We start from the raw sequence: 18,519 nt of genomic DNA on the forward strand, positions 1-18,519 counted from the left end.
AAAGGATAAAACATAAGCACTTTTCACAGTTTCTATTTTCATAGTCAATTATTCTGTGGGGGTGTACTTTCAGTTTTAAATTACTATGAGCTGCATGGAGGTAAACAGTCTTTTAGGCAAAACTATAAAAGTCAAGGTATTTTTAAATCATAAAAGGTCAAAATTTTTAGCCACAGCTTAGGTAATAAAATCTCACAATTAATCCAAGAATAAATAAGCACAATTAAGCTTTATCCCCAAAGTGCTCTAGGTACCTCAGAATTTAAAGGGCCGTACAAAACAGAAGGTTCCCTTTACATTCTTTGCATAAAATATGCAAATTATGTTATAAATATATACATTTTAAAGAAAAAGAATGAGATTAAAGAATGCATAATTTTAATAGTTCTATAGACTTACTGCTCTGTAACAAGCAAACTTTAAACTGCTTTAAAAAGATCTAAAAACATTTACAATTGATTTTATTTCTTCAAACTTAAACTTTCTAAATTTAAAAAGACTGATACTAATGATAACTCCCATCCTGACTGAGTTATAACCTTCTGATGGAAACCTCCTCCATGATGATAACTAGAAGGGTGTCATTTGTTGTGCTCTTGCCCCATCACATAAAACTGCTAGCATTTTCATTTTGCCTAATTTCCATACTGTACTGACCACCACCTTTATTTTTCCTCTAACACAACTGTTATGAATTAAATAACATTTCAGATAGATAGAATTCATATTCTATTAAATTTTTCGTAACAACTAGTACTTGGAGAATCACTGTTCTTTTTAGTGCATTTCTGTTATCTACCAAAAGATGGAGGCATTATTCAATAATACATGCAGAGTAGGAGCAGCACTGTTAGCAGGATTATAAAGCAAATCATCTATGTTAACTGTAAATTTTCTAGAATCTGTATTAAATAAAGTGAGATAAAATCAATTAACACATTTTACTTATTAACCCATTACATCCAAATATTATTTCATTATGTAATCAACATAAATTATTAGAGGTAATTTACATCTTTTTTTTGTCATTAAAAACCAATGTGTTATTTCAAACTTAACAATACATCTCAATTTGGACTGGCCACATTTCAAATGCTCAGTAGCCACATGTGGCTAGCAGCAACGACACTGGGCAATGCAGACGCATGGTTATGGTACAGAATCATCAAATTTTCCAATCATTTGAAGAGTTCTATTATGAGATGTGACCACTAAGTCTATTGCAAGACAAAAACCAAATTTAGACACCCCAGATTAGTTTACAATCAGTGGCAGTTATTGAAAGAAACTGGTAAAGCTGTGACAATTAAAAGAAAATATACTTTCCTCAAATCTTCCATACAGGACACTACCATGGCTCTGAAATGGTATCTAAGCTTTATAAAACATTTTTTTTTTTTTTTTTTTGCTATTATGAGGAAGGCTATCTTTATACAAAAAACATTTTTGTCCTGAGTCAGAGTCATGTTAATCTACACACTCTGGCTCCAAGTAGCCTAGACAGACATTTCAACATTCTACCTTAAGATCCTTTTTAAAATTTTTTTTTTTTAATGTTTATTTATTTGTGAGAGAAAGAGAGAGACAGAGCACGAGCAGGGAAGGGTCAGAGACAGAGGGAGATACAGAATTTGAAGCAGGCTCCAGGCTCCAAGCAGTCAGCACAGAGTCCGACGCGGGGCTTGAACTCACAAACCCACAAACCGTGAGATCATGACCTGAGCCGAAGTCAGATGTTTAACCGACTGAGCCACCCAGGAGCCCCTGGACCTCAAGATCCTCTTAAGAGCATTTTTGTTTTCTCCTGGAGGGTAGGATATGGGGTTTATTTTCTGGATTTTTCATTTGTACATCAATCTAATGGTAGTGACCCACTGGTCTAGAAATTTTGGGTTGATTAAAAACCCTATGGAAGACAGCTGTTAGACAAAGTGAAACAGTCTCTGAAGAGCTTTTACAGTTCACGTAAATGAACTCATTGTAAACAGAGCCTTCTTTAAGTCTTACCCAGTTAACTGTGTAAATAGGGTGGCAGACTAACATACACACTGTCAGATCAGCAAGGAGCAACAACTTGTTTTAAGTGAAAAACTTCAGGTGTAAAATCACAACTGTTAAGGCCTATGGGCAGAGGGCAGAGGACAGGCAGCTTGGTCAGGGGCTCCCCTGTGGGTTCTGGGGTGTGTCTCCTCAGCAGGCCCCTCCAGCACATAGCAGTCAGCAGTTTCCCCCAGTGACTCCCTAGGATAGTTGTGTGCAAGGTCTCTATCTAATAAGACACTTGCCCATGAACTCCTTTTCCAAACATTTTGGAGGGAAAATTTCCTGCCAAGTTCTTCTAAGAACACACCACAGCCAAATTCTCTGCCATTCAGTAAGCCATGGGCGTGCCCTCTCCAAGCAGGCTGGCTCTCACCCTAGGGATGGGTGGGGGAGCCTCTTCCTTGGGCACTCCATATCAGCACCAGGGGTAGTGGCTGCTCCTCATACCCGATTCTGATATTTAGAGTTCTCTCAGCTTCTTACTAGCTAATCCTTTGTTACTCCAATCCTTTTCTATTTAATCTATTTACATTAAACTTGCTAGGTTCACTCCAAGCTTGACTTGCTGTCTTGATTGGACCCTGTCTGACAAAACATGCCAGATGGCCCATTCTTCATGAAGCTTTCTTTCATACTTCTGGCTCCCAAACACCTTCCCAAATGACTGTTCAGTAATGCCTTATTTTAAAAATCACCTTAATGTAGGAAATAAACTTGAGGGTGAACAGTCACTCCAGTAAAACATCCTTTTATCACACCAATTCCAAATTCCCATTACATACTAAATGACTCATCCTAAAAAATGAAGTTATAGTTTCTTTTCAGAAACTCATTTATTGCATAAAGGGAGGCAAGACCTTCAGAACTTAGGATGAAAACAAAAACTAGGTACTAATTCCTTTAGAGGCTACTGGACTATCTCAGCCATAATTAACAATAAAGAAACTAACCTAACCATACCCCACAGTTTTTCTCCATTGACAGAATAGGTCAGCATGGAGGGTTGGAAGACACCTGAGAAAGAAAAACTAAAGGCACACTCAAATCATTCTGACTATTTAGAATGCTGCAACCACTGTTAATTTTCTAAATTTTATATGGAAACAAATAGGTATTTATACATTGCAGTTCCTCCTTCATAGCAATAAAAAAAAATTAATGATCTCTCTCTGCATGGCACATACAGAATTCTAGGGATGACAAAGGCAGAGAGACGCAGAGAAGAGACTCTAAGCTGGTCCTGGAATACAGAAATTAAGGGTAGTATGCCGAGAAATAGTTACTTTATACCAATTTTGCCATATTTATAAGCTAATTTCCCACAACTTAAGTTTATTCTTTATACACTATAATCTATTTTCTAGAAATACATGTGTGTGTGTATATGCTTTTGAAGAAAATCTGAGTATCTATATTGCTCATTTTGGCAAATGGCTTTTAGGTAATAATCCAGATACTTATTTTTATAAAGTTTATCATTTTGTACAGAGTTTCTCTCCCATCTTACATGTTCATTTATTATGATGATGACTAACCTAGTGCATCTGATTTCAGACAGTATGATTTTTGCAGAAATGTGTAATTTTTAATAATGAGAAAGACTAAGAAAGAGCTTTTTAAAATTTAAGGATAGCTTTGTTAGGCCATCTTTGGTGGTATGATGATTATCAGGTACTTAGATTAATATTTAGAGTCAAACAATCTTCTGACTGAGTGGAATGTCTGGTTGATTTATAACAAGGGATCAATGTTGCGACACTCTCTTCATTTTTTACTAAGGTTCTCTCCCAAGGACAAGAGAAGATCGTTATCTGGAAGTAAGATTTTTCATTCATTTACTATTTTTAATACGTTACCAAGTAGAGAGTCTATTTTTAAATATCATATTTTATGTTTTATATTGTACTTGTGTAAGAGCTGATGAACAAAATTCATACTTTTACTTTTTAAATTGTGGGATAAAGTATAATATTTAAGCTTGCTTTTATGCCATTAGATTCATATTCTCTTAGGAGTTAAAATTATTCAGCAATCATTGAGCACACATATTATTACACTTGGGTTGCTAGTTAATTACTAGAGAAGTGCATCAACTATGGTCTTCCCTTGGCCTGGCCTCCTTAGAAAGCATATCAAAAACAAAACCTCAGATTGGAATTTTAACCTGGTAACCTAAAATTCCCAAGGACTGAAAACAAGTTGGCTCTTATTTAAGTAACAGAAATTCAGGATGGGTCATCAATATTCCACTCATTTCAAAACATTAGACAAAGAATCTCAGCAAAAAAACAAACAAACAAACAAAAAAAAAAAACAAAAAAACCCCCCAAAAAACCCCAAAACCAATTCAAGTAATAAACAACTTCTTTTTTAAAAAACTTTCACATTTTCTCTCATGAAACAATTTTTTCCAAAACAGAAGAAAATACTTCTTAGAACTCCAATCACCGTCTCCTTTACTCTTGTGATCCAGCATCCAGCTGGTATTCCAACAAGTTGAGAAACGGCACGTTATTTCTTATTCTACAATAATCTTCATCTGGAGGGTTCTTTCTTACTCATTTCAAGATGAGGTCACTTTAGAGAAGCCTTCTTCTCTGATCATGTTATCTAATATCGTCCCCTCCGCCTTCACTATCGTACTACCCTCATTTTCTTTATAGTACTTACCACTAATGGAATAATTTCCATTAGTCTGATGGAAAGTGAAATGTATTTTTCAAACTTACTTATCTGCTTTTTTCACTCTGATATAAGCCTAAAGCTCTAGGACAGCAGGGATCTTGCCTAGTTTGTTGAGGGAAAATTTATAACCATATACTGATAACATATACATGGTATCAATAAATATATAATATGGTAAGAATCAGCAGGATAATGTCAAAATTACTGGCAAAAAAAAGATCTTTCAACATTCACTCTACTGTAGAAAGTTCACTGTGCTGCATCAACTCACAACCAACTCCCTTAGTCCAGCTGGAAGGCATAGAATCCACGGGAAAGAAGTGATCAATTAATTTCATTGAGATACTTCAAGAATTATCTTTCTACCTGGCCCTTTCTATCTTTCACAGAGGAGAAACCAAAAACAAACAAATAAACATGAAAGACTTCAAATGAAAAATAAAGCAGTACTTATACCAAATTAATTGCCAATATTATCACATGTAAATCTTGTCCTGAATAAAGCATCTATTAAATTGGAGATAATAAAACGTTTTTTTTTTTTTATTTTAAATTTTTTTTTTTTCAACGTTTATTTATTTTTGGGACAGAGAGAGACAGAGCATGAACGGGCGAGGGGCAGAGAGAGAGGGAGACACAGAATCGGAAACAGGCTCCAGGCTCTGAGCCATCAGCCCAGAGACCGACGCGGGGCTCGAACTCACAGACCGCAAGATCGTGACCTGGCTGAAGTCGGACGCTTAACCGACTGCGCCACCCAGGCGCCCCAATAAAACGTTTTTAAAGAACTAAAACCAAAGATCAGAAAACAAAATCCGAAATTCGCTAATCAGAAAATGGGCACTTCTCCACATTTTACAATAGTAAAAAAAAAAAATGTACAACTGATACATGTAAATGTCTCAATAATTTTTAGCCAACTGGCAAAGTTCCAGAGAACCAAGCAGTATCTGAAAGAGACTATATATTCTAGAATTAAAGAATATTTACAGTCCTCTAGAATCAAATAAAATAATTATGGAAGATAACGGAAAATGTAAAATATGTAAAGAAAAAAAGATCTTTAAAAGTCAATACTTCTCTAAGGTATTTAAGCGGATACATTATATGCCCTATTTGCATAGGTATTAGGATTTATTGGCACTCTTGGAGAAACAGATCATGAGCTCAATTCAACCCTGTATAGTCAAAGGCTGACAGAAAAGGTGGACTGTATAGGTAAAAGGTTTTTATCCCAAATATATCAGCTTAATGGGGCTCAACACTTGGATTTGTCTACAAATTTCTCATTTGTAAAATTCAATTTTACTATCACATATTTACTATATCATAACCCATTATCAATACTGATATCACTAACTTTCAGAATTTAGGGGGAGCATTTTCTCTCAGGAGAAATAGTGAATAAAGAGAATATTTGAAAATTTTACAAAGTTTCAATCTTTTTAAGACACTGCTTGCAAGTACCTCAAAAGCAACCATTTTTATAAAACGAATATGCTAAATATAAATTAAACCTTTTCTATTTGTTATAATACATTCCCTAAAAACTTTAGACAACTTAGGCCTTAAATAAACTTAGTTTATGGAATGACTGAGTCTAATATAAAACATAATCTTTATAATCCAAATGTTCCACAATTCAACATTAAATTTTAATTAGTCTCAGCTTTTACTACAGAATTTTTTCAATACTGAACCTGCTTATGATAATCAGTAGCACCACAGTCACCTTTATTATAAAGCTGATAGAACAGAACAAAAAAGGTAAACATATGTTGTCACTCTAGGGAGAAAAGTCATAAAATGGATTGGTGCAATTAAATGTTAGTAGGGACAGTAAACTATATGACCAAAGAGAGGCTTAGAACATACCCTGCAAATCAAATACTCAGTTATGTAGGGACCACAGTGAGATCAGTGAAAAGAATCTTCTCTGTGAGAGCTACCTTGTGAGCATGAAACAATGGCACAAGTTTTGGGCTCTCTCGGTATCCCGAGTTCCTAGAACAAGTCTTGGCCCAGAAGGGGCTCTGAAACATCACTGAATAAAATATAAAACAAACCTGGCAACACGCATCAAGATGTAAGAAAATCACTGTAGTAATTCTCTATATATATAATTTTTTAGTTCAATAACGCCTATTTTAACATTCTAGACCAGGGACTGGCAAACGTTTTCCTTATATGATTCTGTGAGCCATACAGTCTCTCTTGCAACTTCTCAATTATGCCATTATAGGATTGGTTCCAATAAAACTTTATTTGCAAAATCAAGCAGCAGGTTGTATTTGGCCTGCAAGTTGTAGTGTGCCAACCCCTGTTCTGGATAACAGTAAGGGTGCATTGCTCATCTACTTATGAAGAAACAAGCTAATGGGCTTTTCTCAAGAGCTCTGTCCACAACGTTTGCTCTCTCAGAAAAGAACATCACACAGAACTCAAGTAGGTCATGAGAATAATGGAATACAGAACCCATGGTGTTTTTACTAGAATTTTACTTTTAAAGAACACCTAAACTGTTTCTCAAAACACAGGATAATCCTCCACAACTCCACAGTTATTTGTATTTTAACATGAACTTTAGGAGAAAAAATGAAATCTTTAAGCAACTGGTACTATTGTACATCTTGAATGTGTGAAGGTCACTGAATTTTCAGAAATTAAATTCTTAGCACAAAAATTTGGAAATAATCTGAAGACCTGTGGCCTTCTGTACGTGAAGTACTATCTTTTCTTTAGTATGTACCACATGTCCTAACCAGAAGTTCCCAAACTTGGTAGTGCACAGTAGAGGATGATATCAGAAACCTAAAAACAAACAAACAAACAAACTCCACCTGAGAACAGAGCCTAGGATTCTGTATTTTTAAAAGATCTCATATAACTCGTGTGACCCATAAGGATACCTGAGGTTCCCAATTAAAACACCTCAACATAATTTTATATTAAAATGTTTAAAAAAAACAAAATAAAACAAACCTCTTTAACTTTTAAGTTACGAATGCCAAGTGTTTAGGAACTCTAAATGAAAAAAAGTCAGCATCAAAAAAACTTTTTAAGATTTAGAATTTGCTCACAAAAAAAACTAACGGCCAAAATGTAGATGATTCTTTTTTTTTTTAAGGAAAATCATATCCAAATTTCTTGACACCAGCATGGTTTCTAGGTGAGAGAAATGTGTTAAAATTATAGCTACTCCCATGAATCATCCAAGGGTGTGATTTATATCACAGTGTGTGTGTGTGTGTGTGTGTGTGTGTGGTTGCAGCGATCCTTTCCCAGGTAACATCTATGCTATGTCAAGAAGAGTTTTAGAACTAATGTATTAACTTGAAGCAGTTAAAAATAACAATCAGTTGTATCAGTTATAAGATAAGCCAGGATGGCATATGATGTACTATAATATTTTTTAAAAAAATCATTATGGGGCGCCTGGGTGGCTCAGTTGGTTAAGCATCCAACTTCGACTCAGGTCATGAGCTCACAGTTCGTGGGTTCGAGCCGCGCGTCGGGCTCTGTGCTGACAGCTCAGACCTTGGAGCCTGCTTCAGGTTTTGTGTCTCCCTCTCTCTCTGCCTCTCCCATGTTTGTGCTCTGTCTCTCTCTCTCTCAAAAATAAACATTAAAATAAGTAAGTAAATAAATAAATAATTATTACAACCATAAAGATCAGAGTTAATATAATTTATAAAACTAAAATTTGAAATTTAAAGACAATTCACTTCATAAATCTCTAAAACCAGCAGTGCAAAATAATGATCATTATGGTTTTTAAAGATCTTCAGAAAAGTTTTCTTCTGGCTACACACTCCTCCTTTCTCTGGTTACTTCTTCCTTGCCTCCTCACCTTCCTCAAAGAATACACTGCCTCCAGTCTAATATCTTGGCCTTCCCTCCACATTGTTTTTCTTAGTAACTTTAATGACTTCTATGGCTTGAGCTAACACCTACATGGAAGTAAGTCCCAAATTAATCTCTAACCCTAAAATGTTCAGCTCAAATTTTCAAGTGCCTCCAGAAGATCTTCATATGGATTATTACAGAACCATAAATCAGTTGGTGGCCTACAGAGCCCTAGGAATATCCACAAATTTTATGTAAAATGCCAAATGTTTATGTGTACATGTGTACTATTCTAGAAATAAGGGTCATAATTTTCAGATTCTCAACTGTATATGCAACCCCAAAGACCATGTAAACTCAGGTAAGTCACATACTACTAACATACCAGACTCTTTGGCATAAATACCAGACTGTTTTTTTAAGAGGGAAAACAAAGTCCGGGTTAAAGTGTCTAGGAAAGGGCTGCTAATATGTTTAACTTTCCCAAGCAGTATATTCTTTTAGCTGGCCAGCATCTTCTTATGCAGTGGGGATCAGCAAACTGCAGCTGTATGGCCAAGTGTTTTTCATAAAGTTTTATTGGAACACTACCCTGTCTGTTCATTTACATATTATCTACAGTTACACTTCTGTGCTACAGAGTAGTGATAAGAAATTATATGGCTTACATACTTAAAATATTTACCACTTCACCCTTTAGGAAGATTAACTGACCTATGTTTTTCTAGGTAATCCCTAAATTAATTAAAAAAAAAAAAACCAAAAACTTCCAACCTAATCTTAATAAAAGAAAATCTATCTTCTAGTTTTATTTGTAAGCAATACCAGAAACATGTATCAAGCACATGTAACTATTTTAACAACAGAGTGTGATTACCTGCCACTGCTGGGCTGCTGTGGAGAGTGTCTGGAATGATCAGAAGGCTCTGACCGTTGGTCAGGTGATCGTGACCGGCTGTGGCGGGGAGGTCTGTCATGTGATCGACCAGAATGATCTGATGCCAGTGACTGAATTTCTGAAATGTCTGTTAAGTAAAAGGGTGCTTTTTATTTTCCCATGAAATGATCATAGTAAAATAATGTAAAATGTAAGATACTCCAATGATAATGAATATAAGCTACTAAATATAATTTCATATAAAATGGTTGATTTAAGCATTAACTTCATCAACCACTGATTAATAATGGTGAGCTGCCTACAAAACAAAAAGGACAGTGACAACATGGATGTGGACCTCGAAGGCATATGGTAAATAAGTCAGAGAAAGACAAAAAAAACCAGAAAACTCACAAAAAGCAAAAATACAAACCCACACAACCACCAAACTCACAGAAAAAGAAATCAGATTTGTGGTTACCAGAGAGGGTGGGGGGAGGGGCAAAAGGAAACTGGAGGAAGGTCCAGACTTTCAGTTATAAAATAAATGAGCACCAGGGAAGAAATGTACAATAGATGATAATAGCTAACACTGCTATAGGATATATGAAGTTAAGAGACTAGATCCTAAGAGTTCTCATCACATGGAAAAATCTTTTTTTTTTCTTTTATCTACAGGAGAAGATAAAAGATGTTAACTAAACATATTGTGGTGATCATTTCACAATAGATGTAAATCAAAGCATCATGCTGTGTACCTTAAACTTCCACATTTCTCAATAAAACTAGGAAAAATGTAATTAAAATTAAGCCCTCCACTCCCAGTATATATATTTGTAATTCTTAGGTTCTGAAGGTGTCTGGCTTGTAGAAAATTATTTCATTCAAACATATCAAATCTTCCTACTACTTTAACAGGTTACTTAAAGGGACTCTCCAAACAGAACTATACTCACCATCTCTCTCAGAGGCATTAGCAGAATGGATACTGTCAGAAAGATCAGGGACATTCAACAGGGTAGCTCGTTCATCTCTCTGAACTACCATTTTTAACTTGCCTTTAGACCTTTCTATCAATGTCTTTGCATCTGTCAGTGACATATTTTCTGTCACGGTACCATTTATCTGCAACAGAAAAAAAAACCTCTAAGTTGAAAGTAAATGATAAAAATACAAATGTTAACTTAATATTATGAAACAGGAATATTTAAATTACTCCTTGGCTTGCTGTAAGAACCAAAATTAGTCTTTTCATAATATCAAAGTACTCCTCTTTCCTGAAATAAAATCTTTACTATGCTGTTGCTATGTCAGAAAACCCGAATTAGTATCTCTGAGCCAATCCCCAAAAGCCTGTCACTTTCTATTACTTATAAGCAAACAAACAAAACAAACATTTTATTTTATTTATTTAAAAAAATTTTTTTTTTTCAACGTTTATTTATTTTTGGGACAGAGAGAGACAGAGCATGAACGGGGGAGGGGCAGAGAGAGAGGGAGACACAGAATCGGAAACAGGCTCCAGGCTCTGAGCCATCAGCCCAGAGACCGACGCGGGGCTCGAACTCCCGGACCGCGAGATCGTGACCTGGCTGAAGTCGGATGCTTAACCGACTGCACCACCCAGGCGCCCCCAAAACAAACATTTTAATAATATTTAGAGTAGTTATCAAAACCACTTATTGTGTAAGACTAGACATATCTACCTACAAAGTAGTTCCTAGCAGTGAAGGATATTCATTTGTAATGATTAATTTGCTCAGAATGACTCCATGCCTAAAGAAAAATATCAGTGTTGACACATAATAACGGACAAACCATTTTTGTCCATTAAAAATGACAAACCATCCAGTGCCCCAAACATTGATTTTTAATTTTGGCAAAATTGCTTCAAACATGAGCAGAAACTATATGGTTACACTAGAATTTGTTTTCTACTTCAGTTCATTAAAATGTAAGAATATGACTATACCTTTAATACAACATCGCCTTCTTGAATATTGCCATCTCTTGCTGCCAAACTGTCTTGTGAAATTTCCTTCACAAATATATGACTGGCCAATCGAAGACCATATTCTGAAATAACATATTTAAATGTCTTTAGCGTAAACCACACACTTTAAAAGTATAATAATCATCACCACACTGAGTTTTTAAGTACGATCAACAGCAAGAAATTATTCTTGGTCACCCTGCAAAGATGTCATTTCCTCTAATCATCAAAAAGTGTGCACTGCCAATGTGAAAGTAAAGAAAGTCTATGATCCAAGAAGAAGACTGACATACTTATTCCAATTTTTACTCAGAAAGGGGAAAGGAGAAAAAAAAAACCCAAGCCTGAAGAGAAGACCATTTCTTCCTATGTTGTATTAAACTAGCTTCTCAGAAGGTTTAATGAATACACTTCTAAAAAGTGAACTGCTTGAGGTTGGAAAAACTCTGGAAAGGTTGACAATTTTAATGACGACTTGTATTACTAAGCATACACTGTTTTGTTTTCCCCAATTTCCCAGAGCAAAAGTTTTTCTGATTCTACACACCTCTAACCATGGAGAGAGACATGCAGAACATTACTATATACATTCTGTGTTGGTGCAAACAAAGGCTTCAACTAGCTGTGCAGATAAAGGCAGGAGTTAAAAAGGCCAGTCCTTTCCTTTTAACAACCAACCAGGTATCCAAATGTGAGGCAACATTAATTTTATCTGTGGATGAGGAAATGGTCAAAATTGAGGAAAGTACCAGGAGAGTCTAGAAAACTGTCCAGGGACCTGCAAAACCGCACAATTCTGTGTGTTTGTAAACCAGAACAATGATGACAAGAGCACATCAATAGGAAAAGGAACACTCCTGGCTCTGTCAGGAGAGAGGAAAGGACTCTGCATCTTACTGCATTAAAAAAAAGGTGGGGGGGGGGGGACAAAAACAAAAAACCCTAAATTGCAGCTTAACTTAAGGCAAATACACACAGAGTGCTCAAACAGGAAAAGAATCAGGGTGAAAAGAGAAAATGACTTTTCAGAGGATCTAGGCAGTCAAATATATGTGCTTGAGAAATGGTTGTTATATCACAAGAATATAGTACAAATGACAAAAATGTCCTTATTCAAGATTAAAAAGTTATAAATAATCAATACAGAGATTACTTCAAAGTAATCCTCACATATTCATCAACTCCAAGTGTTTCCTTGGGTAAATATTAACTATACACCAGGCACTATGGCTAAAAAGCAGCGAATGAGACAGAGGCCCTACACTCTGGCAACAGTCAGTAGGGGCAAATGTAAGTGTGAGGAAGAGTTCATACAAAGGCAATATAGATTCAGTGTCCAGTACAGAGCCAGAGAGGAAGAAATACTAAAGCAGAAATACTACTAAACCAGAAGGATTAGGGTACACCTGTGAATGTGTATGTGGGGTGGGAGGTGGTAGAGACAGAATGGTTACAAACAAATGTCCCAAAAGGTATGAAGAACAGTCACAACTGTTAGGGTAGCTAGGACTGAGGAGTAACTAAGAGAGATGCGAAAGAATAACAAATGTCACAGAAGATCCTTTAACTCTATGAAGGTGTCTGCAGAATTGACTGGAAGGGATCCAGAGACTAGTTTCTGAGACTCATTATGTCCACTTAAGAGATGATAGTTATTCACCGCACCAAAAAAAAAAAAAAAAAAAAAAAAAGTAACTCTGAGGTAACTAAGTAAATACATGTCAATGCACGTAAATGCCTGATGTCATAAACTTGACTGTGATCATTTTATAATGTATACATGTATCAAATCATGTTATATACCTTAAATATATATAACTTTATATATTTATATATAATGTCAATTACACCTCAATAAAGCTGAAAGAAAAAAAGATTACAGCAGCATGGATGAGGGAGGTGGTGGTGATAGTGGAGAAAGGCAGAAGTGGGAGGTTATTTAAGAATGGTATTGAGGAAGTTACGATATATTAACTGGGTACAGGGAAGTGAGGAAAAAAGAGATGTCAAGGATAAGTACAATATTTTCCATAACTGGCATGAGAAACTGGGTAGATGAGAATATATCTAATGAGCAACTTCATAAGAAAACACAAAAATTTTATGAGGAAGGTAGGAGTTTTGCTTGAGGTGTGTTAAGTCTGAGGGAGCTACGTGAAATACTGAAGTCAATATGCCTAACAGCTGGCACGCACAACCACACAGACTTGGACTGGAGAAATAAGTTTTGCCATCAGCAGCAGCTAACTGAGACAATGAGCAGATGCAATTGCCTAAAGAGGTTACGTTGAGGGGAAAAAAGAGATTCTAGAATAGAAATCTATGGAAGATTAAAGGGTAGGATGAGAAGGAGCCTGCAAAGGATACGTAAGGGGGTGAGAGACCCAAAAGAACACAGTATTACTGAAGCCAAGAGAAGACATTATTTCAAAATATAGGAAGTGGTTAACACTATGGAAAATGGTACTGAAAAGGCAAGTAAAATAAAGACTGAAAATTTCTACTGGGTTTATTTAGTTTTAACAGCTTTGGGAGCAAGGTCTAACAGATACCAGGTCAGAGAGGGTTGACGAATGAGTGGCAAAATGAAGTAGAAACAGCAAGGGTAGACAGTTTGAGATGTCCACCACAGAGTGGGGTGGGGAGCAAGAACTAGAAAAAAGGTCTGTCAGGTGCTGGTATAGCAGATCAAAGCAAGCCTACATGATATTCTTAGTAGAACACCTTTTCACCAAAATGATCAGTCACAGATGCTTGCCTGCATTTGAGAGACATGTCCACAGGACGAGGTCACAATCGCATTCATTCTTATCAAATTTGATTAAGTAAGGAGAAGCGGCTAGCTTCAGTTTAAAGAAGTCCTGCATTATAGAGAAATACCCTATCAGGGGTTCCTTCCCCTTAATCTCTTCATTTAAAAAGAAGTCTGCCCCCCTTCCCAAAAAGCAGAAATCCCAAGATTTCTTCCAATGGTTATGCTACTACTGATCCTAACAGCTAAGTAAAACACTGAAATTCAGCTTGGTACTGGTGTGACATTTGTTAGCATAATTTGTATTTGGCTATTCTAACCACAACAAGAAATTCAAAATCCCAACTACTGGACAATTTATTTGAAGTACGATCTGCTGCACCAAATTAATTCATGAAGAGAAAAGTAGATGATCCCTGAAGCCTGCTATAAAGGGATAGGACTTATGGCAACAGGACACAACAATGAAGATAACAAAAGACAACAAAAACGAGGATAGGAAAGGGCAGCAATTTCACTCATCAAAATTAGTGTTAACATTTTCATGTGAAAATGATAAACAAGTTGGTAGAGAATACCTTCATTTTTCCGGGATTTCACCAATGTGACTTTGGTGGGTTTGGCAGGCTGACTGGAGGCCACAGATCGCCTATCAGACCGTGGGGACAAACTCCTCTCTCTGCTTGCACTTCTATCCCTTGCCCAACTCTTCTCACTCCTTCTACTGACCAGACCTCCACGGCTGCTTCTCGGATCATGGACCTCCTCATCATAACTATCATCTTCTTTTTCAGATACAGGTTCAGGATCAGGACGACTAACTGGTATCTGAACTTTCTTCTTCCTCCTAATGGTCTACAAATAAAGATTACAAAAAAAGCTGATTGATTTCTACACACACTTTTAGTTCTTAAGAGAAAGGAAAATTATGTTTTTCTGGTCCTATGTCAAATAAATTAATTATGAATCAGAGAGACAAAATACACAAAAAATTGTAAGAAATTACTAGAGAATACATTTCCATAATGGTTATGTTTTCTGCTCTCTTGACAAACAGATCTGTTTAAGAACCAAATTTGGAATAGTGAGCCTAATAAAGTCCTTAGTTACTTAATTTAGAAAGATTGTTTAGGTGTAATAATCACAAGCTTAAAGAGAAACTAGTAATTGTTAGTGATTTGGATAAAGGATGGGGCAGTGTACTCTAATACCATCAAATACACCGTTAGTTGCTACCAAGACCATCGCAAACTTGTAAGCCCACCTTGACTCCTTGAAATTTTCAGAATCCATCAGTATCAAGGCCCACAACTATCCTACTAAAACTCTTAATGGATAAATTTACTGTACCTCCTCCACATTAACATTCAACTTCTTAAGTTGCAGCTAATACTTTACCAATATAAACTGTTCAGTTTCTGTATCTCTCCAATTTCTATTGTTGGTATAAATCCCTTCTTCTGGCTTTCTTTCCTCAATGACTGCTATGTGGTTCAATTTTCCCTGGCCATTTATTTCCTTTACTTTCTGCAAGTTCAAGATCTATAAGCATTACATTCTGATTGTGTGGCCTCTTAATCCCTGGACTGCACTTGACTGTCTCATTCTGGTACACCCTCAATCTCATCAGAGATCTGCAAGATCTTTTTGGGGAACACTCCTTGATCTACTGAAACTTTTCTATGCCCATCTTTTTTATGATTCCTCCATTTTCTGTTCTCTCAGTCCACCAATTCTTTCCTGGTTTCACTTGTGCTGCTCTCAAGTTTGTGTGAGACGTCATGCTGTGATATTTAAATAACTTTCTTGTGACCTCTCAATCACCTGCCATGACAAACTTCAGTCCTGTATTATCTTTACCTTCAGATGGCTGCATTTCCAAACTTTGCTGATTAGGTCCTCCATAAATTCATTTTACTTTACAGAATTCTTTTGCTTGTCAGTAATCCTTTCCTCCACCTCTTGCCTCTCTATGGAATTTGCTAACACAGGTATTCCAAAACTATTCTTCAAGATCCCAATCACTCAGCCTGACTTACACAGCTCAGTGCCACTTCACATCCCCTATATTCCAGATGGTTTTCAATACCTTATTTGTTTAGTCTTCCTTCCTTCAGGGTCCAAAGACCAAGTCGAACCTCTTTCTGTACAAACGAAATTCTCCCAAATGAGTTCTTATTCTTATCCCTACCCACCTCCAAGACTGTCCTCATCAACAACACCCCCTCAGGGTACTTACAACTTTAATCTCTCCCTCAAATTTGTCCTCTACTACTAATCTGCTAATTAATCTTCTATTCCTCTGTCTTGCTATTCATTTCCATGTTTTCTTATCTCCTCCCTTTCTTCAAAGGGCTGCTGTATCCTTAATAGTGCTTGTTGCTGCCTACTACCACCAAGAGTCATCAGAGATGGCCCTTCTGAGGAAACAACACTGAAGCTGAAGCAGCAGCAAGATGCCTATATGTGGCAAGGTCAGACAGCCAATGCCCTGTTGTGAATGTAGAGAAGGCTGCCTGTCCTTCCACAGCTCAGGCCCTTAGCAAGTAACAATTACTATAAACATTCCTACCCGACTCTCTGCGTTTTAGTCTCACCTCTATTTCAATCTCCGACATACTGTTTTAGAAGCAATACTTTTGCTGTATTACTACTTTAAATCTTCAATTCCTCCCTAGTTATGTACAAACAAAAACAAAGTAACCAGATGAACACTCTGAGCTTTCCATGTCTTCCCCCAAGAGAGTGCCTACCACCTCTCTGGAAATCTACTGTACCTGAAACGCCTCTCATTCTCAGATGTGCATTATGGTTATGATTGTGGGTACCCGTCTATCCTATTAAGATTCAAGTTGTTTAGAGAAGGTCCTTGCCATGCATTTAACTGTACATATAATGAAATATTTGCAACCAGTAAGTGCTTAACTTATTGAAAAATATCCAATCCTGTTACAATTCTCCGTTTACATTATCGTTAATGGTTGTAAACTTACAAGAAGAGATTTAGAAGGTTTGGCAACTATCCTTGATTTTAACACTGAAAACTCTGAAACAAACTTAGGGGGAAATGCCTACTTCAAGACAGTTTAGCTGACATAAAGATTCAAATGTAAAATAAAGCAATGAATTCTATACAAGTACTAGCATAAAATATAGGTTATACACTTTTATAACTGGTAAAAGGTAAAAGGCTTTTATAAGCCTGACACCAAAGGCAGAACCAACCAAGTGAACATCTGACAGACATGACAACATAAAAATGAAAACATTTCAATGTTGAAACAAAGTGATATAAAAACAAACCCCTCCAAAACAATCACCATAACAACCTACACTCAAAAAAACAAATGGGTACACAATATATGCAGTATATATAACAAAAGGCTAATAATCCTAATATATACCACACCCTAGTACAACAATCATCACCATATAAATGCTAAGGAATAAGCAAAGAAGAAACATAAATGGGCAGTATGTACACTACAACATGACCAAACTCATTTGTACTGTAAAATAGTTCATTTGAAATACTAGGTCAGTCTGTTTGGCAAAGATTTAAAAAGTGTTGCTGAAATTGGACTCTCAATGCCCTATCATCTTTCTGAAGGGCTGGTGATGCATATATCATTCATGCCCTCTGACTGAGAAGCCACTCCCAAGAAGTTATTCCTAAAAAAGTAACTGAACAAGTAGGCAGAAACACAATGATCTTCAACACAGTATTTTTTTTTTTAATACTTGTGGAAACTGGACACTGAAATGCCCACCAATGAATGGGTTAGGTAAGCACGTACACACAGTGAAATGCTACATAACCACATGGAGATACACTGAAGTGCTCACAAACATTATCTCTAGGAGGTGTTTCTGCTCATACACTTCATAATGCTTTTTAAAGATGTTCAGAATTTTAGTAAAAATTATACACGCTCACTGTGTCATAAACTACTTCTAACTTCACTTATTGTTAAACTAAACTAAACCTATTTATGATAGTTATATTATCAAAGGACTTCTAACATTTTAGTTTAACAGAAAAGAAACAGGTTATTTAATACCCAGGGAGCTCTTGGTTAATGGAATGAAAATCACATAAACAACCAACCACCTTAACGTAAGAACACAGGGAGGAAAACAGATCGGTAGATTGGGGAGGAAGGAAGAGGAGCTGATTATTCAGAAATGAAAAAAACAAAACTAAACAAAGCAAAAACAATGTATATAATGACCTTGAGGTTCTGGTTCTGGCTAGGGATGCGTTAAGAGTTTAGAAAGACACCTCACAATGAAAGACCACATTGTAAGACACTGGGGTTTTAT

The 18,519-nt window shown here is 36.2% G+C and overlaps 1 protein-coding gene across 1 annotated transcript in view; it reads right to left on the bottom strand.

Annotated features, from left to right (window-relative positions):
* The window catches only part of TJP1 (tight junction protein 1), a 107,533-nt gene that overhangs the window by 42,244 nt on the left and 46,770 nt on the right, over window positions 1–18,519 (bottom strand). The window contains exons 5-8 of the mRNA XM_047086813.1: window positions 14,775–15,051; window positions 11,424–11,527; window positions 10,408–10,576; window positions 9,452–9,599 (exon numbers count right to left, since the gene is read on the bottom strand). Coding sequence (XP_046942769.1) covers window positions 9,452–9,599; window positions 10,408–10,576; window positions 11,424–11,527; window positions 14,775–15,051 — 698 coding nt within the window. The remainder of the gene's footprint in view (window positions 1–9,451; window positions 9,600–10,407; window positions 10,577–11,423; window positions 11,528–14,774; window positions 15,052–18,519) is intronic.

The sequence above is a fragment of the Lynx rufus genome, unplaced genomic scaffold, assembly GCF_022079265.1.
Source record: "Lynx rufus isolate CCGP_SWC_20201006 ecotype Redwood Valley unplaced genomic scaffold, mLynRuf1.p SCAF_21, whole genome shotgun sequence".
In the NCBI taxonomy this organism is placed as follows: Eukaryota; Metazoa; Chordata; class Mammalia; order Carnivora; family Felidae; genus Lynx; species Lynx rufus.